At 32.6% G+C, this 23,837-nt stretch overlaps 1 protein-coding gene across 1 annotated transcript; it reads left to right on the top strand.

Moving 5' to 3' along the window:
* Positions 1 to 17,233: 17,233 nt before the first annotated feature.
* On the top strand, positions 17,234 to 22,585 carry LOC108465499 (indole-3-acetic acid-amido synthetase GH3.17-like). Its single transcript, XM_017765828.2, has 3 exons — positions 17,234 to 17,318; positions 20,909 to 21,714; positions 21,843 to 22,585. Exons 1-3 carry the CDS (start codon positions 17,311 to 17,313, stop codon positions 22,397 to 22,399), a joined length of 1,371 nt encoding a protein of 456 aa, XP_017621317.2. The 5' UTR covers positions 17,234 to 17,310; the 3' UTR covers positions 22,400 to 22,585.
* The last annotated feature ends 1,252 nt before the right edge of the window (positions 22,586 to 23,837 follow it).

Here is a 23,837-nt window from a genome sequence, read left to right as displayed (position 1 = left end):
CTATTATTTATAGTTCATTCAAAGCTGTCTACTTGAGTCATAGTCACTAAATTATTTTTATCTTGAACTACAGAACTCCAAATTAAGCTCCGCTAATTTTCCCTGAAACTAGACTCACATATCTTCTTATTTGGTTTATCCAATCAGTACAGCTTATTCTTTACAGTCACCCTGTTCTGCTATCTGACAGTTCTGACCCTTCTTCACTAAAAATTAATTATATCTTCGTACAGGATTCAAATTATGTTCTCGTTTGTTTCTATTAAAAATAGACTCACTCAAGATTCTAGAAATATAAATTTAAGCTCATAATTATTTTTATTCAATTTTTTATGATTTTAAAAATTAAGAATAGGGGAACCCGAATTCATTCTGAACTTGTCTCACAAAATTCATTATATCTCAAGATTTACAAATCCATTGCTTACATCATTTCTTCTATGAGAAACTAGACTCAATGAGCTTTAATTCCATATTTTTTTCATCTTCTAATTCGATTCCTAAAATTTATGGTGATTTTTCAAAGTTAGTCTACTGCTCCTGTCTAAACTGTTTTAGTGCAAGCTGTTTATTACCATTTTTCCCCTAAGCTTTTAATAAATGATAATTTCGTCCCTACTCAATTAGCCTCTCAATCGAGCTGATTTTTCTCAATTAACACTTTATTCTATCACCTTAAACTAGTTTACAACCTTTAGGAATCAGAATTTCAGCAATAGACTTTAATTCCAAACATTTTCACAAATAGGTCCTAAAAATCAATTTCTATTGAAATTACCTAATAAAATCATCTAATAAACAAATTAAAGCTTTAATTTCATTCTATTTCATCATAAACTTACATCACTCAATAATGGTGACTTTCAATTTCATCCATGAAATAAAAAAACTAATGAATTTAATAGTAGGACCTAGTTGTAAAAGTCTTAGAAACATAAAAATTACAAGAAAAAGGCAAGGATTAACTCACTTGGTGCAAAAATTATGGAATACCAGCTTAGATAACCCTCCTATGGCATTTTTAGCTGCTGGAATTGAAGAGAAATGAAGACAAATCTAGATATTTCCTCTTTAGTCCTAGCTTTATTTAGTTAATTTTGCAATATTCTAATTTTGCCCTTAATTTATCAATTTTTCTGCTGATTTCATGCCCTTGCCGTCTAGACCAATAAATTTTGGGTCTAATTCCCTTTTAAATCCTCTCTCATTAGACACTTAAGCTATTTAATCATCCCATCTACTTTTACACCGTTTACAATTTAGTCCTTTTCATTTAATTAACTACCCAAACATTAAAATTTCCTAACGAAATTTTAATACCACATTACTAACATTTCATAAATATTTATAAAATTATTTTTGACTTGGTTTTACGAGATAAAGGTCTCGATACCTTTTTTTTACCCAATTTCTTCAATAATTTCTTTTTTTAACTAACCACTAAATCGGTAAAATTTTTCTATCAATATTTTTATACGATTTTCCTATCATATCAATTTTCATGCAAAAATATTGAAATAAATTTCTCTTTAAATCAGATTTGTGGTTACGAAACCACTATTCCGATAACCTTGAATTTAGGCCATTACAATTCTCCCCCCCTTTTAAGGATTTTCGTCCTCGAAAATCTTACCAGTAAAGAGATTTAGGTATTGTTTCCTCATTGCCTCCTCCGGTTCCCATGTCGCTTCCTCAATCCCGTGCTTTTTCCACAATACTTTCACCAAATTTATCTTTTTATTTCTAAGTTCTTTTGTCTCCCGTGCTAATATCTTGACCAGTTCTTCACTGTAAGTCATATCCGGTTGAATCTCTACTTCTGTCGGAGAAATATCATGTGAAGGATCTGATCGATATCGTCGTAACATAGATACATGAAAAACATTATGGATTCTATCAAGTTCCGGTGGTAATGCTAATCGATAAGCGACCGGTCCAATTCTTTCTATGATTTCATATGGCCAGATAAATCTTGGACTAAGTTTATCCTTTTGACCAAATCGGAGGACTTTCTTCCAATGAGACACTTTCAGGAATACCTTGTCACCGACTTGAAATTCAATCTCTTTTCGTTTAAGACCGGCATATGATTTTTGACAATCGGAAGCTGCTTTTAGACTATCTCGAATAACCTTTACTTTTTCTTCTGTTTCCCGGATCAAATCAACCCCATGTATCTTCCTTTCACTGAGCTCTGTCCAATATAACGATGTTCTACATTTTCTACCATACAAAGCTTCATACGGAGCCATTTTAATACTGGACTGATAACTATTATTGTAGGCAAATTCAATCAAAGGTAGATACCTCTCTCAATTACCTTCAAACTCTAGTATACAATATCGGAGCATATCTTCTAATACTTGAATTACACGCTCAGATTGACCATCTGTCTGAGGATGAAATACAGTGTTGAAATACAACTGAGTACCCCAGGCTTCTTGCAATTTGTCCCAGAAACGAGACGTAAATCGGGGATCTCTATCTGATAATGGAGACAGGCACTCCATGTAGCCTGACATTCTCAGATATGTACAGTTCAGCTAGTTTATCTAAAGAATAATCCATATGTACCGGAATAAAGTGCACTGACTTTGTCAATCGGTCAACAATCACCTAAATAGCATCTTTTTTTCTCAGAGACAACGGTAACCCCGATACAAAATCTATAGTGATTCTTTCCCATTTCCATTCCGATATAGTAATTGGCTGAAGTAACCCTGAAGGTACCTGATGTTCAGTTTTAACTTGCTGGCATATTAAACACCTTGATACAAACTCAGAGATATCACGTTTCATTCTCAACCACCAGTACATTTTTTTCAGATCATTATACATTTTATTACTCCCCAGATGTACAGACATAGTACTGCTGTGAACCTCGCATAGAATCTTCTGTATGAGCTCTGAATTCTAGGGTACACATACCCTACCTCTGAATAATAAACAACCATCAGAATCAATCTGAAATTCAGAATCATTACCTGACTCACACTATGCCCGTTTAACCTGTAACTTCTCATCATTCTTCTGAGCTTCACATATTTGCTGTAGAAATGTGGTTTAACTCTCAATTCAGCTAGGATTGAACCATCATCAGTTAATGATAATCGGGTATTTATAGCTCGTAAAGCAAATAGAGATTTCCAGCTCAAAGCATCAGCTACAACATTTGCTTTACCTAGATGGTAATCAATAATCCAATCATAGTCCTTTATCAGTTCAAGCCACCTGCGTTGTCTCAAATTCAAATCTTTCTGTGTCATCAAATATTTCAAGCTTTTATGATCAGTATAAATATGACATTTCTCACCGTACAAGTAATGCCGTCATATCTTCAGCTCAAATACAATAGCAGCTAATTCAAGATCATGTACTGGGTAATTTCTTTCATGTGGTTTAAGTTGTTTTGAAGCATAGGCTATTACTTTACCTTCTTGCATCAAGACACAACCTAAACCATTTACTGAAACATCACTGTAAATAACAAATTCCTTACCCGGTTCAGGCTGCACTAGTACATGTGCTTTCGTTAGTAGATCTTTCAATCGATTGAAACTCCGCTGACATTCATCATTCCATTCGAACTTTACATCTTTCTGCAATAATCGAGTCATTGGAGAAGCTATCATAGAGAATCCCTGTACAAATCTCCGATAATAACCAGCTAAACCCAAGAAAATTCTAACTTCAGATACATTCTTCGGTGGATTCCAATTGACAATAGCTGAGATTTTACTTGGATCTACCCTGATACCTTCGGCAGATACAATATGTCCTAGAAAACCCACTTTTCGAAGCCAAAATTCACATTTACTGAATTTAGCATATAACTGCTTCTCTCCCAGAATTTGCAACATAATTCTCAAATGTTCTGCATGTTCTTCTTCATCCCGAGAATAAACCAAAATATCATCAATGAATACTACCACAAATCTATCTAAGTACTGTCTGAATATCCGATTCATTAAATCCATAAATACTGCAGGTCCATTAGTTAGCCCAAATGGCATAACCAGAAACTCATAATGCTCGTACCTGGTTCTAAAGGCTGTTATTGGCACATCTGACTCCTTTACCCGTAGCTGATAATAACCCGATCGAAGATCAATCTTTGAAAACACAGTAGCATCTTTCAGCTGATCAAATAAATCATCAATCCGGGGTAACGGGTACTTATTCTATATGGTTACTTTGTTAAGCTGCCGGTAGTCAATACACAATCTCAAAGACCCGTCTTTCTTTTTCACAAACAGAACCGGAGCACCCCAAGGTGAATGACTCAGTCGGATAAAACCCCTGTCAATAAGCTCTTGCAACTATGTCTTTAACTCCTTTAATTCTGTAGGAGTCATCCGGTACGGAGCTATGGAGATCGGAGTAGTTCCCGGAATCAAATTTATAGAAAATTCCACTTCTCTTTCTGGTGGCAACCCTGGTAATTCCTCTGGAAACACATCGAAAAATTCACATACTATTGGCACTGCCTGTATCTTTGACTCAGATACCTTGGTGTCGAGTACAAAAGCCAAGTAAGCATCATACCCTTTTTTGACATACCTCTGTGTTGCCAGTACTGAAATCACATCCGATAACCCCTCTGTCTGATCAGATTTAACCCGGAGCAACTCACTATTCTGACATTTTAGCACAATATATTTCTGTCTACAATTTACTACTACATCATGCTGGGTTAACCAATCCATGCCCAATATCACGTCAAATTCATCAAATGGCAGTAACATCAAATCAGCCGGGAAATAATAACCTCTTACCATCAGTGGACAATTTTTACAAATTTTATCCATCGACACGATCGCCCAGGGGTTCGAGACTTTAACCACAAATTCAGTAGGTTCAACAGATAAATTTTTAACAATTGCAAGTTTAACACATATATATGAATGCGTAGAACCAGGATCAATCAATGCAGTAATATCAGTATCAAGTAAAGAAAATATACCAGTAATAACATCGGGTGCTGAGGCATCTTCTCTGGCACAGATGGCATTTGTCCTAGCAGGTGCTCGTGCTTCAGACCTGCCTACAATATATTTCGTAGCACCTCAGCTACCACTGACATTACCAGATGGTCGAAGTGGTCTGCCCTTCAAAACTGGATTACTTAGCTTCGATATCTGCTCAGCTTTTTTATCACCCCTTTTTAGGCAATCTCTAAGGAAATGGTCGAGAGAACCACATCGGTAACAAGCCCCACTCTTAAATCGACATTCACCAAAATAGATTTTATTACACTACTGGCATATCGGCTTAGAGGTACCAACACTGCCAACACTAGTAACTAATGGAGTGGAAGGTCTTGGATTAGTGTGTTGAGAACCTCGCTCTCTTCCCGAATACCCAGTGGTTAAGGTAGAACGATCTTGGTATTTCTTGAATTTCTTTGAAGCAGAAAACTGGGATTTTCCCATCGGTCTTTTACTAAAAATTCGAGCTTCCCTCTCAGCCTGTTTCTTTTCTTTGCTCAATTCTTCTGCTTTATAAGCTCTCTCTGCTAATGTAGCAAACTCTCAAATTTCAAGAATTCCGATCAGTAACTTAATGTCTTCATTCAACCCTTCTTCGAATCGTTTGCACATTTCAGTTTCTGACTGTACCCATTCCCGAGCATATTTACTCAATCGAACAAATTCTCTTTCATACTCAAACACTGATCTGTTACCCTATTTCAGCTCAAGAAATTCTTTTCTCTTCTGATCGAAAAACCTCTGGCTGATATATTTCTTTCTGAACTCGGTCTGAAAGAATTCTCATGTGATTTCTTCTTTCGGAACAACTGAAGCTTTAGTATTCCACCAATGGTAAGCTGTGTCTTTTAGCAGTGAGACAGCACATTTCAGACATTCTTCTGGTGTGCAAGATAATTCCTCCAAAACCCGAGTAGTGTTTTCTAACCAGAATTCAGCCCGTTCGGAATCATCATCAACTGCTGCTCGAAATTCTTCGGCCCCATATTTTTGAATTTTATCTACTAGAGCTTTTCCTTTTCTGACAGCTTCAGTACCTGTACCCTGTGGGATCTTGGGAACCGGTTGAGAAGCAGGAGGGGGAGCTTGAACTTGCTGCACTACAAGGTTAGTTCTTATTTATTGACTAAACCATTCATTCATCATTTGAAAGAAGGCTCGTTTTGCCTCATCCACTTGACCCTTAGATACGGGCCTTGTACTACTAGTAACTTTGGCTTCCCTCTGTGCCCGTTCTGGAGCCGGAGCATGGCTCCCAGCTTCCTCTGATTGAGCTCGGTCGGTAGACATTTACTATAAGAAAACACATTTAAATAGCTAATCCCTTCTGTGCTATGTCGGTCCGAGAACCGGCTAAACCGTAGCTCTGATACCAAAAATGTAACACCCCCTATCCGTACTCATTGCCGAAATAGGGTACGAGGCATTACCGGAGTTTGCAATTTTTTTTACATTCAATATAGCCCCTTTATAAATATCTAACCGTCCCTGCAATATTAAATCGAGACCAATCCACATCAACCAAACCAATTCAACATATTTTCAAGATAAATTCATGCATATTTATAAGATAACGTCATCACATACCCAAAACCAGGTTTGTTAACCATACCAATGGCTAACTTTACATTCATTTCATAGAATCATTTACTTTATTAGCTTATACATGCCATTGATTTCCAAAATAAAGTTTCTTTATATACCGAAATCCTGAGGTTGATAGTGTGATGTGTCTCCGACCAAATCCGACCTCCGATCTCTTAACACGACAAAACAGGGTAAAATGAAACAGGGTAAGCACTTTGTGCTTAGTAAGCTCATGTAACAAGAATTATACTTACCTAATATTTTCAGTATAATACAATAAACATTTCTATATCCATTCTAGGGTGAGCAAAATCTGATTCGATTCGAAAAACTCGATAAAAAATTCAAATTTTGAATTAAATAGTTCGAGTTATTTGAGTTAATCAAGTTATTCGGATCAACTCGAATAAAAACTTAAATTTTTCAGTTTAACTCAAATATGAATTACACAATTCGAGTTATCCAAAAATCCGAATAAGAAAAGACAAAACAACGTCGTTTTGATATATGTTTACTTTTTTAAAAGTTAAAATTCAAAATAATTAAGTTAAAAGGCAAAACTACGTCGCTTTGATAAATGTTTACCCATTAAGTTAAAAGGCAAAATCATTATATTGTTTATGCAGTTAAATAATCTTATACTTTGTCTACTAGTTAAATAATTGGTCCATCTAAACGCAATATTAAGTATAAATAATAGTATTCGTTAACTCAACTCGATTTGACTCGAAATTTTTTGACTCGATTCGATTTGATTCGAAAAAATTCAAATTGAGTTCGGTTACTAAAATAGGATTTGTTAACTCGACTAACTCGAAAATTTTTTACTCGATTCGACTCGACTCGATCGAATACTCATCCCTAATCCATTCAATGCATTATTACCCTGACATGCACAAACTCAACATTCAAGTTAGTACAATAATTTTCATGTACCAATAATATATACCATGATTGATGAGCTCATCAATTCCATGATTTCTATTTCCTTGTTATTTTTCCATATTTATCCTGTTGAATTTACCGAAATTTCGATGGATTTTCAGAGGTACACTTTTAGTGTACAATTCCGGGTCTATCAATTCATATTCATGTACGCACATTTCCATTTCAGAGAGCACAGTCCCGCGAACCTCAACCTTGCAGCGGGATTACCAGTCCAGGCTAAATCCCCTGCAATATAAACTCATAAAGTATTGTCGGGATTACCAGTCCAGGCTAAATCCTATGCAACGACAACTACTTTAATGAGCTTGGACCTGAATTACTAGTCCAGGCTAAATTTAAACCCTAATTCGGATTACCCGTCCGGGCTAAATCTGTTTTACACATATTCTTTGGAAGGGCTATATCAGGATAGGATCACCCATCCGGGCTAGATCCTTTTTACCGTCAATTCCTTTTCAGAGATCCATCGAATTTTCCTTTCATTTAACCTGGATTTCTTCCCATTTTATCAAATATATCAATGTTTCATTAATTTTCATACAATGAACATTCAAATCATATTCACATCAATAACATACAACCTCAAGCATTTAAGAATATAATTCAAGTTACACGAACTTACCTCGAGAATTGTTTGTAAACAAAAAATCTACTAATCTCGAACTTTTTCCTTTCCTCGATCTAGCTTCGTATTTGAATCTTCTGGATCTAAATAAATAAATTTAATTATCAATTTAATACATTTCATGTTCATATGCAACATTCTTTATAATTCAACTATTATTTATAGTTCATTCAAAGCTGTCTACTTGAGTCATAGTCACTAAATTATTTTTATCTTAAACTACAGAACTCCAAATTAAGATCCGCTAATTTTCCCTGAAACTAGACTCACATATCTTCTTATTTGGTTTATCCAATCAGTACAGCTTATTCTTTAAAGTCACCCCTGTTCCGCTATCTGACAGTTCTAACCCTTCTTCACTAAAAATTAATTATATCTTTATGCAGGATTCAAATTATGTTCTCGTTTGTTTCTATTAAAAACAGACTCACTCAGGATTCTAGACATATAAATTTAAGCCCATAATTATTTTATTCAATTTTTTATGATTTTTCAAAGTAAGAACAGGGGAACCCGAATTCATTCTGAACTTGTCTTACAAAATTCATTATATCTCAAGATTTACAAATCCATTGCTTACACTGTTTCTTCTATGAAAAACTAGACTCAATGAGATTTAATTCCATATTTTGTTCATCTTCTAATTCGATTCCTAAAATTTATGGTGATTTTTTAAATTTAGTCTACTGCTGCTGTCCAAACTGTTTTAGTGCAAGCTGTTTATTACCATTTTTCCCCTAAGCTTTTAATAAATGATAATTTCACCCCTACTCAATTAGCCTCTCAATCGAGCTGATTTTTCTCAGTTAACACTTTATTCTATCACCTTAAACTAGTTTACAACCTTTAGGAATCAGAATTTCAGCAATAGACTTTAATTCCAAACATTTTCATAATTAGGTCCTAAAAATCAATTTCCATTTAAATTACCTAATAAAATCATCTAATAAACAAATTAAAGCTTTAATTTCATTCTATTTCATCATAAACTTACATCACTCAATCATGGTGACTTTCAATTTCATCCATGAAATAAAAAACTAATGAATTTAATAGTAGGACATAGTTGTAAAAGTCTTAAAAACACAAAAATTACAAGAAAAAGGCAAGGATTAACTCACTTGGTGCAAAAATTATGGAATACCAGCTTAGAGAACCCTCCTATGGTGTTTTTAGCTGCTGGAATTGAAGAGAAATGAAGAGAAATCTAGATATTTCCTATTTAGTCTTAGCTTAATTTAGTTAATTTTGCAATATTCTAATTTTGCTCTTAATTTATCAATTTTCCTGCTGATTTCATGCTCTTGCCGTCCAGCCCAATAAATTTTGGATCTAATTGCCTTTTAAATCCTCTCTCATTAGACACTTAAGCTATTTAATCATCCCATCCACTTTTACACCTTTTATAATTTAGTCTTTTTTATTTAATTAACTACCCAAACATTAAAATTTCCTAACAAAATTTTGATACCACATTACTAACATTTCATAAATATTTATAAAATTATTTTTGACTTGGTTTTACGAGATAGAGGTCTCGATACCTTTTTTTTACCCAATTTCTTCAATAATTTCTTTTTCTAACTAACCACTAAATCGGTAAAATTTTTCTATCAATATTTTCATACGATTTTCCTATCATATCAATTTTCATGCAAAAATACTGAAATAAATTTCTCTTTAAATCGGATTTATGGTTACAAAACCACTATTCCGATAACCTTAAATTTAGGCCATTACATGGAAGTGATTCAATCTGATGATGGCATTTTCATTAGTGAGCATGCTTTTGCCCTGAAAATCTTAGACAAGTTTTGCATGTCTAATTGCAAATCAGTGAGCACACCAATGGCTCAAGGAGAAAAGCTGACCAGCTTTGGAAATCAAGAGTGTAATACCCCTACCCGTATTCATTGCCGGAATAGGGTACGAGGCATTACCGGAGTTTACGAATTAATTTTTTTTTTATATTCAATATAGCCCTTTTATAATATCTAACCTTCCCTGTAATATTAAATCGAGACCAATCCACATCAACCAAATCAATTCAACATATTTTCATGATAGATTCATGCATTTATATAAGATAACGTCATCACATATCTATAACCAGGTTTGTTAACCATACTAATGGCTAACTTTACATTCATTTCACGTTAACATTTACTTTGTTAGCTTATACATGCCATTGATTTCCAAAATAAAGTTTCTTTATATACCAAATCCACGAGGTTGACGATTGTGATGTGTCTCCGACCAAATCCGACCTCCGAGCTCTTAACACTACAAAACAGGGAAAAAGGAAATGGGGTAAGCACTTTGTGCTTAGTAAGCTCATGTAACAAGAATTATACTTACCTAATATTTTCAATACAATATAATAAACATTCATATATCCATTCAATGCATTATTACCCTAATATGCACAAACTCAACATTCAAGTTAGTACAATAATTTCCATGTACCAATAATATATACTATGATTGATGAGCTCGTCAATATCATGATTTCCATTTCCTTGTTATTTTTCCATATTTATCCCGTTGAATTTCTTGGAATTTTGATGGATTTTCAGAGGTACACTTTTAGTGTACAATTCGGTCTGTCAATTCATATTCATGTGCACATATCCATTTCAGAGAGCACACTCATGAACCTCAACCTTGCAAAGGGATTACCACCAGCTAAATCCTGCAATATAAACTCATAGAGTATTGTCGGATTACCACCCGGGCTAAATCCTCGCAACGACAATTACTCTAATGAGCTTGGATCTGAATTATCAGTCGAGCTAAATTGAGACCTAATTCGGATTACCCGTCCGGCTAAATCCATTTTACACATATTCTTCGGAGGGCTATATCGGATAGGATCACCCGTCCGTGCTAGATCCTTTTACCGTCAATTCCTTTTCGAGATCCATCGAATTTTCCTTTCATTCAAACGGGATTTCTTCCCATTTTATCAAATATATCAATGTTTCATAAATTTTCATACAATGAACATTCAAATCATATTCATATCAAAACATGCATTTCAAGCATTTAAGAATATAATTCAAGTTACATGAACTTACCTTGATACTTGTTTGTAAATAGTAAAAATCTATTAATCCCGAACTTTTTCCTTTCCTCGATCTAGCTTCAGATTTGAATCTTCTGGATCTAAATAAATAAATTTAATTATCAATTTAATACATTTCATGTTCATATGCAACATTCTCTATAATTCAACTATTATTTATAGTTCATTCAAAGCTGTCTACTTGAGTCATAGTCACTAAATTATTTATAACTTGAGCTACGGAACTCCAAATTAAGATCCGTTAATTTTCCTGAAACTAGACTCATATATATTTTTACTATAAAATTTTCAGAATTTTGGTTTAGCCAATCAGTACAGTTTATTCTTCAAAGTCACCCCTGTTCTGTTGTCTAACAGTTCTGACCCTTCTTCACTAAAAATAAATTATCTCTTTATACAGAATTCAAATTATGTTCTTGTTTGTTTCTATTAAAAATAAACTCATTCAGAATTATAGACATATAAATTTAAGTCCCTAATTATTTTTATTCAATTTTTTATAATCTTTCAAAGTCAGAACAGGGGAACCCGAATTCATTCTGACCTTGTCTCACAAAATTTATTATATCTCAAAATTTACAAAACTATTGCTTACAATATTTCTTCTATGAGAAACTAGACTCAATAAGCTTTAATTCCATATTTTGTTCATCTTCTAATTCGATTCCTAAAATTTTTGGTGATTTTTCAAAGTTAGTCTACTGCTGCTGTCCAAACTGTTTTAGTGCAAGCTGTTTATTACCATTTTTCCCCTAAGCTTTTAATAAATGATAATTTCATCCCTACTCAATTAGCCTCTCAATTGAGCTGATTTTTCTCAATTAACATTTTATTCTATCACCTTAAACTAGTTTACAACCTTTAGGAATCAGAATTTCAGCAATAGACTTTAATTCCAAACATTTTCACAATTAGGTCCCAAAAATCAATTTCCATTGAAATTGCCTAATAAAATCATCTCATAAACAAATTAAAGCTTTAATTTCATTCTATTTCATCATAAACTTACAACACTCAACCATGGTGACTTTAAATTTCATCCATGAAATCAAAAACTAATGAATTTAATAGTAGGATCTAGTTGTAAAAGTCTTAGAAACACAAAAATTACAAGAAAAAGGCAAGGATTAACTCACTTGGTGCAAAATTATGAAATACCAGCTTAGAGAACCCTCCTATGGCGTTTTTAGCTGCTGGAATTGAAGAGAAATGAAGAGAAATCTAGATATTTCCTATTTAGTCCTAGTTTTATTTAGTTAATTTTGCAATATTCCAATTTTACCCTTAATTTATCAATTTTTCTGCTGATTTCATACCCTTGCCATCCAGCCCAAATAACTTTTGGGTCTAATTGCCTTTTATATCCTTTCTCATTAGACTAATAAGCTATTTAATCACTCTAGCAACTTTTACACCTATTACAATTCAGTCCTTTTCATTTAATTGACTATTCAAACATTAAAATTTCCTAACGAAATTTTAATACCACATTAAAAACATTTCATAAATATTTATAAAATTATTTTTGACTCGGTTTTACCAGATAGAGGTCCCGATACCTTATTTTACCCAATTTCTTCAATAATTTCTTTTTCTAACTAATCACTAAATTGATAAAATTTTCCTATCAATATTTTCATACGATTTTCCTATCATATAAATTTTCAAGCAAAAATATTGAAATAAATTTCTCTTTAAATCGAATTTGTGGTTACGAAACCACTGTTCCGATAACATTGAATTTACGCCATTACAAAGAGAGGGTTGATAAGAAGGAGTAAGAAGCTTAGTTGGCTGTTTGCTCTATTTGACAGCAACTAGACCGAATCTTATGCATGCTGTTAGCCTATTGTCAAGGTTCATACATTGTTGTGATACAACACACTTCAAGGCAGCAAATAGAATACTTAGGTATGTTAAGGGAACATTGAAGCTTGGAGTCATGTTTAAGAAAGAAAATGAGCTTAGGCTGACTAGATATTCAGACAGTGATTGGGCTGGCTCTGCAGATGATATGAAAAGCACCTCGGGTTACTTTTTTACCCTTGGATCAAGTGTTTCTTGCTGGAGTTCAAAGAAGCAACAAACAATTGCTCAATCCACAACTGAAGCAGAGTACATTGCAGCAGCAGCAGTGAATCAAGTCATTTGGCTTAGAAAGTTGTTATTTGATTTGAATGAAGAACAACTTGAACCTACTGAAATCAAGGTTGACAACCAATCAGCAGTGGTAATAGCCAAGAATCTAGTTTTCATGGCAAGACCAAGCATTTTAAAATTAAATTCCACTTTGTTCGAGAGGTTGAACAATCCAAAGAAGTTAATCTCATTCATTGTAGCTCACAAGATCAATTGGCTGACATTCTGACTAAGCCACTTGGTACATCTAGATTTGAAGCCTTAAGGGAGATGATTGGTGTTTGTTGCATACAGTCCAAGGAGGAGTGTTAAACATTGGCCTGCAATGCAACATTGGACCAGCAGCAGCTCTAGAAGGATGGCAGCATTGAAGCTGAACAAGAAGCAGCTTAGTATTTTGTTTCTTTTGTTCAAATGTAACTTGCTTTAGTTGGTTTGTAACTTGTAATCAAGGTTAGTAAGATTTTTTGATGTAATGGATATAATGGCTGATCATATCAGCTTACTTGTGTATGTGGTTCACATTTTGTAATTGTTAAGTATTAGTGGGAGTAGTTAAGTCATTAGGTAAATGTCCATTGACTTTGTAATTCATTTAAGCTATTATTTTTTCTCAATGAAATCATGAATTTTTTCAGTCATTCTTGAGCTCAAGTTCTCTTTGTGTTTATTTGCTTTTGCTTCTTTCAATCCTTTTAATCTCTTAAGCTTGTTTGAATGCATTGTTGATGTCAAATTCTCCAACAGCTCTTCTCGATCCACTGGGATTCATCTTAACAGAGTACACTAGCTATGTTGATACTTCATCAGCACCAGGTCACTATGTATTATTTTGAGAGATCAAGGGAAAAGAAGGGAAGCATTGCAAAAAACTTGACCAAAAGATAATGGTAGAGTGTTGCTCTAGAATGGAAGAGTCATTGGATTATACATATAATATCTATAGGAAAAGGAACATAATTGCAGCTTTGGAGATTAGGGTGGTAAAACAAGGAAGTTTTGAAGCACTAATGGATTACTATGTGTCCAAAGGAACTTCATTGAGCCAATACAAAAAACCTAGTTGCATTAAATCTGAGGAAGTCTTGAAGATATTAGATTCAAGAGTGATAGGAAAGTATTTCAGCCCTAAATCACTGTTATAATTAGTTTGCATCAGTTCTTGTTTAAGATTACCTAATCCTTCCTATGTATAAAAACTCAGGAGAATAATCCTTTTCACTTTATTGTGTAGGCATACATTAATGTTTGGTAAAGCTATTAATATTTTGTTTCGAACTTAAAGGCAAGCTTACACACGTATTCTCATGTAATTTTCTTATGAATCTTTTGATATATTATGGGAAAGTTGATATGGCAATATCAAAGGGCTTTATATGCATGGAAGAAAATATTTGGTTTATTTCTTAACGTAGTGCCTAATGCTCTCTATAAGGTAGGTAAAGTGGAAGAAGTTGTAGAATTGATCATGATTGATGAGATGAAGGGTAATTTCCCCCTGATATTATTTACTACACCACTTTAATCAATGGATATTGTCTTCAAAGTATAGCTAAAGATGCATTGAGCTTGTTCGAGGAGATAATGGAGAAAAGTCACAAGCCTTTGATATTGTTTCTTACGGTGCCTTTGTTAGGGGCTTAGCTAGAACTGCTCTTACAAAAGAAGTGATCAATCTCTGGGATTATGTAGAGACGCAAGGTTTGAAGTGTAACACTATCATTATGTAAAAGTGGAAAGGTAAAGAAAGCTGAAGCCTTCTTACATACGATCAATTTTGAGGATTAATTGTTACACCTCAAACCTGACTTGAGAGTCCAGTCAAATTTGGAATATTACAACGGTTATCGGAATGACCCACTCGATCAGTCATTCAATTAATGCAATTAACCAATTAATTCATTTTAACAAATCTAATTATCAAATTTAAAACTAAAAAACTCAAATAAATTAATCGTTCAATTCAAACACACAAGGATCGCTTGCCTTAAACTAAATATTTAACCAATATAAAAATAACCCACAAATCCGATAGACCTAAGTACATGCCAAAGCTAAACTAAGTGAAAACGTCGTCACAAACTAAGTATTGCGAGACTCTTTGGTAATACTATTCGGTTTGAAACTTATGAATCATCTATAATTGACGTACAGAATTAAAAATCCAAATGCTAATCAGTTTACAACTTAATGGTACTCTAATACATTTTAAACTACCAAATATATATAAATATATATATATATATAGATATATATCTAACTCTACTTTGGAATTAAAAACCAAATATGTCACAAGAAATTAAAACCTAAATTAACTTAGCTAATCGATATCCAATATCGAAAACTATTTAAGCGAGCGATCAGCGGCTATTTTGACGATTGACTAGCAGTATTTTGGAGGAAAGCAATGGGGCAATAAACAAGGCTTTTGGATGGAGATTCGATGGCAATTTGGAGGTACTTTTCAGGGTTTAGCCAAATCTTGCATAAATAAAAATCCTAATTTAAAAATAAAACTTAAATCTAAATCTTGCATAAAAAAAATCCCTTATTTTATTCCTAACTAAAATGAGAAAAATAACATATTTGCTTGTTTGAAAAACAAATGTAAATTAAAATAATATTTATTTGATTGTATTTATTAATTAATATAATTTATTATTAAAACTTAATTCTAAAAATGACAGTCACTTTAAATATAATAAAAATAAAATGAAGTATTTTGAGTTTTGATTAGCTCTTTTAGTTTAAAATACTCCTTTTTTTAAATTAAGTTTATTATACCCATCTAGCTTTGGACATGAGTCAGTATTGCAAGTCATTTGAGAAGGTAGTTCTCTATTTTCTGTTATTTGGGTAATTATCGAATGACCCACATCTCGAAAGGGTTCTAGACTCTTGAGAATAAGTCGTTTACTGTTGTAAACAAATTACTCGCTCCCTTCAGAAATGTATTGTTCATTCGTTTTTGTGAATAGCCCATCCTACATATAAATGAATACAAACATTCTCTTATAAATATAATTATATTTATTTTAATATTAATAAAGCATGTCTTACATTCATTGTCAACAAAGGGCACCTTAACCAATATATATTAAAAAATATTATTTTAAAAGTAATCAAGATTGAATCTTCAACAAAGTAAGATATAATGATGACATAAAATTATAAAAATCATATCAACTAAACCTCTTTCGGCCTACAATTATGTGTTACATTGGCTTTTGAAAATTGGAAGAGGCATAAATTGATACTCAATTACATTAAATTCAACTTTCTCATATATTTAATATATTACTGAATCATGTTTTAATCATTTCATTGATGCCACAATGTTTATCATGTGTGCCGACATGTGTGGGTCTAGTCCAATGAATCTTATTATATTTAACGATAGGTAGAGATTCCATTGCCAAAAGCTACAAAATCCCCAAAAAGAAAACAAAAAAAGCTATCTGGATCTTAGTAATAGGGTTCATGGCAATGAATGGGTATGAAGGTGGGTTGAAGATGATTGAGGAACTGACTACAAATGCTGAGCAAACTCAAGACGAGGTATTGAGGGAAATACTAAGTAGAAATGCAGGAACAGGGTATTTAATGGGATTCCTCCATGGTCAAACCGAGAAGCGGCTCTTTAAGAAAAATGTTCCCGTAGTTACGTATGAAGATCTCAAGCCTTACATAGATAGGATTGCTAATAGGGAGACATCAGAAATCCTTTTAGCTGAACCCGTTATAGGGTTCTATCTAAGGCATGCATGAATTTGTTGCTTTGCTTTTGTGTGTTTTAGGGTATTGGTTGCTTCCTTTTAATTGCTCTATTATCTTTTGGATCAAATGCTCTGGGACTTCAAAGGGCAGCCAAAGTCGATGCTCATCACTGCTGAATATCGAAGAATGGGGCATTATATGATACCTTGAGCCAGTCTCCGATGATGAGGTATGAACCCATACCAATTTCTTTGTTTCAGTTTTTCATTCAGCCGCATGTGAAATCAAACCTTTTACAAATAAACAGAGTTTAACTAGAAGATTATTTCTCAAATTTGACTGAAATAGGAGTCATTCTTAACAAATCTCCACCTTGACTCATATTTTCACAACGCCGTCTTTGCCAAAGCTTGCTACGAGCCTATCTTGAACCATGTAGGGAATTAACTGAGTCGAATCTATGCTTAGAAATTGAAAGATTTCTAGCCTTTGACTTGTACACTGCCAAATTAAAACTAACCCGGGTTTGATTTTCACGAACACAGTGCCCTAACTTTTCAAAACCTGTATCCAAAAGAGAAACTCTCTTCAACGAAATGGTCATACCATTTTCCCTCCTATGACCAAGTTGCCTCCGCTCCAAACGAGTTAACTTCGACTCTATAACGGACGATGATGTCCGATGTCACCAATCACTGTAAAACCTTCCAGAATATAAAGACTACCGGTTATTTTACCTTTTAACAAAACTAGAGCTCCATGAGATACTTTAATGCCGCTCGACTCGATGTTGATTTTGCATCATTTCAAGTCTAAAATAATTAATGAGATGAGATTCTTTCATAAATCAGGTACATATCTGAGATCTAATAGTGTCCTAATCGTCCTATCGTGTATCCTAATTTTAAGAGTACCAATATCAATTACCTTACTAGATGAATTGTTTCCCATGCACACAACTCCATATTCAATTGAACTGTCTCTGGAGAACCATTCTCTATATGGACACATATGGAAAGAACATCTCGAATCTAGGATCCACTCAGACATGAGCTTGGAGTTATCGCTCGTTGAAACTAACAAGAAATCATCACCACTTTCATCGGCCAAATTAACACCAGCTACATCTTCCTCGTTACTCTCAACCGCTTTTTATTTCGCAGTTTATAACAATCTGCTTTGACGTGAATAGTGACACCTTTTTTCTTGTTTCTTTAATGCTACCAAAATGGAAACTTGCTTATCTGCCTTGCTATCCAAACCAAACTCATTGTTGAGTTTGTCTCTACTCAACAAATGACCCTTCACATTTTCGAACGAGAGTTTGTCTCTGCCATAAATTATGGTCTCCTTAAAAGACTTGTATAGAGCACAATAATATCATAGCCTGATTTTCATCGTCAATATGAACCTCAACTTTCTTTAAATAATTTAAAAAAATAATGAATTTACTGATGTGATCTCTAAGAAGCTCACATTCGTTCATGCGAAATGTAAATGGACGTTGTTTCAACACTAAACGGTTAGCCAGAGACATAGTCACATGAAGAGTTTTTAACCTTTTCCACATGGCAGATGAGGTTTTCTCCATTAATACCTCCTGCAATACCGTATTCGCGAGGTATAACTGGATTGCAGACAAGGCCTTTTAATCATGCTCTTCTGATTCTGTTTGATTTAGATTCTCAGGCTTTTTCCTGGTAACAACCTTTTTCAAGCCGATTTGAACTAGAATTGTCATCATCCGAACTTGCCACAAATTGAAATTTATCTCACCATTGAACTTCTCAATTTCAAACATTGTTGCTGCCATATCTGAATGGGTTAATTTATGAAAATTGAACTAGCTCTGATACCACTTGTTAGGATCAACCCGATTAAGCAACGAACAAGTAAAAAAATAGTAGAAGAAATTGAGAAATTTAACACACAAATTTAACGTGGAAAAACTTATCCAAAGAAGATAAAAAACCACGAGTAAAAATCATTTTACTATAATGGCAAAATAACGAAGAGTGCAAAAGATAGAGATAAAAACTAAACCCTGAAAACCCGAAAACAAAGAACCCTCAAAACGTAAACACAAAATTCTTTAAATGTGTTATAAGTTCTAATATCTAATGGGTGTATTTTCTAAGATTGTAAAAGAGCCTATTTATAGGCTAAATTCATAGGTCAAATAATAATAAAATAATCTAAACTAATTAGTGTTTGATTGAAACAAATAAACAAAGTTTAAATAGAAGATTATTTCTCAAATTTGACTAAAATAGGGTCATACTTAATAGTGGTAGTTAAAGAAATAGATATAATAATAAATTTAGCCCTAAACTTTTACATATTATATCAATTTAGTCATAATTTTAAAAATTAATCCTCAAAATCTATACTCTCAATTTGATCTTAATTCTAAAAAAAATACATAAATATTTTCAAAAATTATAATAATAATTATTAAATAAATAATAATAAAAAAGAAATAGAAGAACAAAGAGAAATACGTAATTTTACTTGATCAATAGAGATGTGTACAATGCTTTTCCAAAATCTATATTTATAGACATAAGACATGTAAATGAAATAAATTCTACTTCTAATTAGTCTTTGAGTCTTGAAGTATATAAAATTTATCTTGATATTGATGGACATCCACCTAATAATAAAATATTTGTAACAATAACAATAACAAATTTAAAATTTATATTAATAATATTAATATTAAATAAATATAATTATATTAATTACTAAATTGATATAATATGTTGAGGGCTAAATTTATTATTATACCAATTCTTTTAATTGCCACATCAGCCTTCTGTTGGTGAATTTAATGAGAGGGGCCAAAATGGCCGAACTAGATAACGTGAGTGTTTAAATTGCAAATAATTTTTAGTTTCTAAAATGATTTTTTTATAATTAAGTGACTATTTGTATAGTTTATATTTTAAAAAAAATTCTCCTCAATAAAGACAACCCAATAAATATTTAAAAGAAGTACACTACCGATTTACCAAATACTAACTCATATATAATATTATAATGTAAATATTAAGATAATTATATAACTAATATAAATATATATATAATTTTAGCTTTCAAAAAATAATATTATTTTAATTTTTTGTATTTATACTATTAATAAACTCTTTAATTAAGTTGGTGTCAAAGGTTAACTAAGCACCACATGTGACACTAACTTAGCTATGAAAATTATAAAAATAAAATTCCGTACTTAAAATAAATTATATTATTTAAGGATACTTTAGCTTTTTTAATAAAATTTATTCATATTGTGAGATTTGAATCTAAACCAATTGCATTGATACAACTTTAAATTTACCACTCATCCAAACACTTTTTTTTATTTCTTTATGCTTTTAATTTTATTATGCACAATTTATTACCTCCATTAATTATATATATTGTATTCTAAATACGCGATTTTCACATGCATACATGCGTAATAGAATTTCTTATTAACAATGTTCTTGATTGAGTTATTGTCACAATTAACTCGACACCAACTCAGAACTGATAACACAACAATGATAAACAATTATATTCATTTAGTATTTTTAATCTTATGTATTTTTATGTTTAAATATCATTTTACTCATAACTTAATTTATTTTTTTATTTTAATATCACAGATATTTCATGTGTTACTATTAATTGATTCTAATTTATTTATTGTATATTATTTTTAAATAAGTCTTTATATTCTAAATGTGTGATTTCTTATATATACACATGTAATAAAATTTCTAATTTTTATTATCATATCATTTTAAACGAGACTTTATCCGTCTAATTTTAAAGGCACTTTGGTGACATCAACCAAGCCGGTAAAAGAATGGAGCTTATGTTTGCCAGACCAGAGATTGAAACTCCTAGTGGCCTCAAGGCAGCATCTGTTTTAACGAGCGTATACAACGAGAGTAAGTTTAGAACCATTTTGCCTAAGCTTTACACAAGCGCCATTGAGACTATCTTTTGCCCAGACCCCAACCAGGGCTTATACTGTCAATTACTTTTTGGTTTAATCCAACGAGACGAGGTTGTCAGGGTTGGTTCACTATTTGCATCTACGGTGCTAAGAGGTATCAAGTTTCTAGAAAATCACTGGCAAGAGCTATGCTATGACATAAAAACAGGTCGATTAAGCGATTGGATCACCGACTCAGGATGCAGAAATGCAGCATCATTGGTCATGAAGCCTAACCCAGAAAAGGCTGACTTGATAGAGAACATATGTAATTGTAAATCATGGGAAGGAATAGTCAGAAAGCTATGGCCCAAAGCAAGGTATATTAGTTGTGTTTGTACTGGCGTTATGAGACAGTATATTGCAGAACTCGAGTTCTATTGCAGAGGGCTCCCTTTAGTTTCAACTTTTTATGCTTGCTCGGAAGCTCTTTGTGGGATTAACTTAGAACCTCTATGTAAACCTTGTGATGTCTCCTACACATTTCTCCCTAACATGGCTTACTTTGAATTCCTTCCTGTGGAAAATGATCATGATGAATCTATTGAAATGAAGAGGAACGATGAAGATACTGAACTTGTTGATCTTGTAAATGTGAAGGTTGGTCAATGTTATGAACTAGTTGTCTCAACTTGTGCAGGTAAAATTTCCTCCTTTGAATTTAATCAATTAATCAAATGCCATCTTCTAATTTTGCATTATGCTTCCTAGTTCCTACATTAACCTGTTAGATAATGATCTGATCTAGTTTGATGGTATTCCTTTCAGGATTATATCGATATAAAGTTGGAGATGTTCTTATGGTGAGTGGTTTCTACAATAATGCACCTCAATTCCAATTTGTGGAGAGGAAAAATGTTATCCTCAATGTTGATCAGGAAAAAACAAGCGAAACAGACCTTTTCAAGGCCGTGATAGAAGCAAAGGCTCTTCTCGATCCACTCGGATCCATCTTGACAGAGTACACTAGCTATGTTGATACTTCATCAGCACCAGGTCACTATGTATTATTTTGGGAGATCAAGGGAAAAGAAGGGAAGCATTGCAAAGAGCTTGACCCAAAGATAATGGTAGAGTGTTGCACTAGAATGGAAGAGTCGTTGCATTATACATATAAAATCTATAGGAAAAGGAACATAATTGCAGCTCTGGAGATTAGGGTGGTAAAGCAAGGAAGTTTTGAGGCACTAATGGATTACTATGTGTCCAAAGGAACTTCATTGAGCCAATACAAAAAACCTAATTGTATTAAATCTGAGGAAGCCTTGAAGATATTAGATTCGAGAGTGATAGGAAAGTATTTCAGCCCCAAATCACCGTTATAATTAGTTTGCATCATTTCTTGTTTAAAAGCTCAGGAGAATAATCCTTTTCACTTTATTGTGTAAGCATCTGTCAATGTCTGAAATGTTAAGTAGGGACAGACAATCAGATAAACATACCATGTCAGCTTTGCTACATGATATCTTGGAAGCTAATAAAGTCTTTTGAGATTCACAGGTGCAGTGAAATGTTTCCAAGTACATCGAAATTCACTCATATAGGATGTCGGAAAAATCGATGAACATTATCTTAATCTTCAAGCTCGTTCAACATGTCTTTTATACATAGCTATGCCCCCTTTTCAGTTAGCAATTTGTATAAGTTCATCGATGAACATTATCTTTACTCATTTATTTGCATGTAATTAATTCGAAAATCGAATATACGAAACAATCAAACCACCACACCATATAGCACATACAATACAAAATTACACCACACCAAGTGCATAAAGTGCAATCCTATCATAGAATCCTTCCCCCAATAGCACATATCATTACAAACATGGCATTAACCTCCACTACACCAAATAAGCACAAAAGTACAATATCAACCTCCATATTATACACTTCCCATACCTAATTAATCTCGTGCATGAAATAGACGCGATACTGCTAACAGTTTTTATTGACATGTTAACTATATCTAAATCATATTAGGGCATTCAACCATTTCTTTTATATTCATCACAACCAAAATGCATATGTCATTCCAAGCATCACATTTCCAAGTTTTGGAACATATACTCTACATATCCATAACATTTAACAACTTTTCCACCTCTTAAAATCACTATGCATATAGGTTACCAAATTCATTTGAGTTAGAATAATTATAAAACAATTTTCATTTTAACCACCCAATATAAAAGATTTGCAAGTTAAGCAACCGCATTACATATTTGGGTTATTTTGGTCACTCCCGTTAAAATCACAAATGCTGATGTGGTAGTTAAAAAAATCGGTATAATATTAAATTTAGCTCACAACTTTTACATATTATATCAATTTAGTCATAATTTTAAAAAATTAACCCTCAAAATTTACACAATCTCAATTTGATCTTAATTCTAAAAGAATCAAAAATAGAAATGCATAAATATTTTCAAAAATTATAATAATTTTATTAAATAAATAATAAAAGTTATAAAAAGAAAAGAAAAGAAATAGGAGAACAAAGAGAAATACATTTTTTATTGATTAATAGAGATGGGTATAATATTTTTCCAAAATCTATATTTATCGACATAAGACATATAAATGAAATAAACTTTACTTCTAATTAATCTTAGAGTCTTGAAGTACATCAAACTTATATTGATATTGATAGAAATCCCCACTTAATAATAAAATATTTATAATAATAATAATAATTTTAAATTTATATTTATATTTATATTTATATTTATATTATTAATATTAATTATTAAATAAAATAAAA

The sequence above is a fragment of the Gossypium arboreum genome, chromosome 4, assembly GCF_025698485.1.
Source record: "Gossypium arboreum isolate Shixiya-1 chromosome 4, ASM2569848v2, whole genome shotgun sequence".
Lineage (NCBI taxonomy): Eukaryota > Viridiplantae > Streptophyta > Magnoliopsida > Malvales > Malvaceae > Gossypium > Gossypium arboreum.
This window is presented reverse-complemented; position numbering and strand designations above follow the sequence as displayed.

Excerpts from the sequence above, each read along its gene's own strand:
- LOC108465499 (XM_017765828.2), top strand. Across the intron at positions 21,715-21,842 it reads AGTTGTCTCAACTTGTGCAG|GATTATATCGATATAAAGTT; the intron begins GTAAAATTTCCT and ends TATTCCTTTCAG.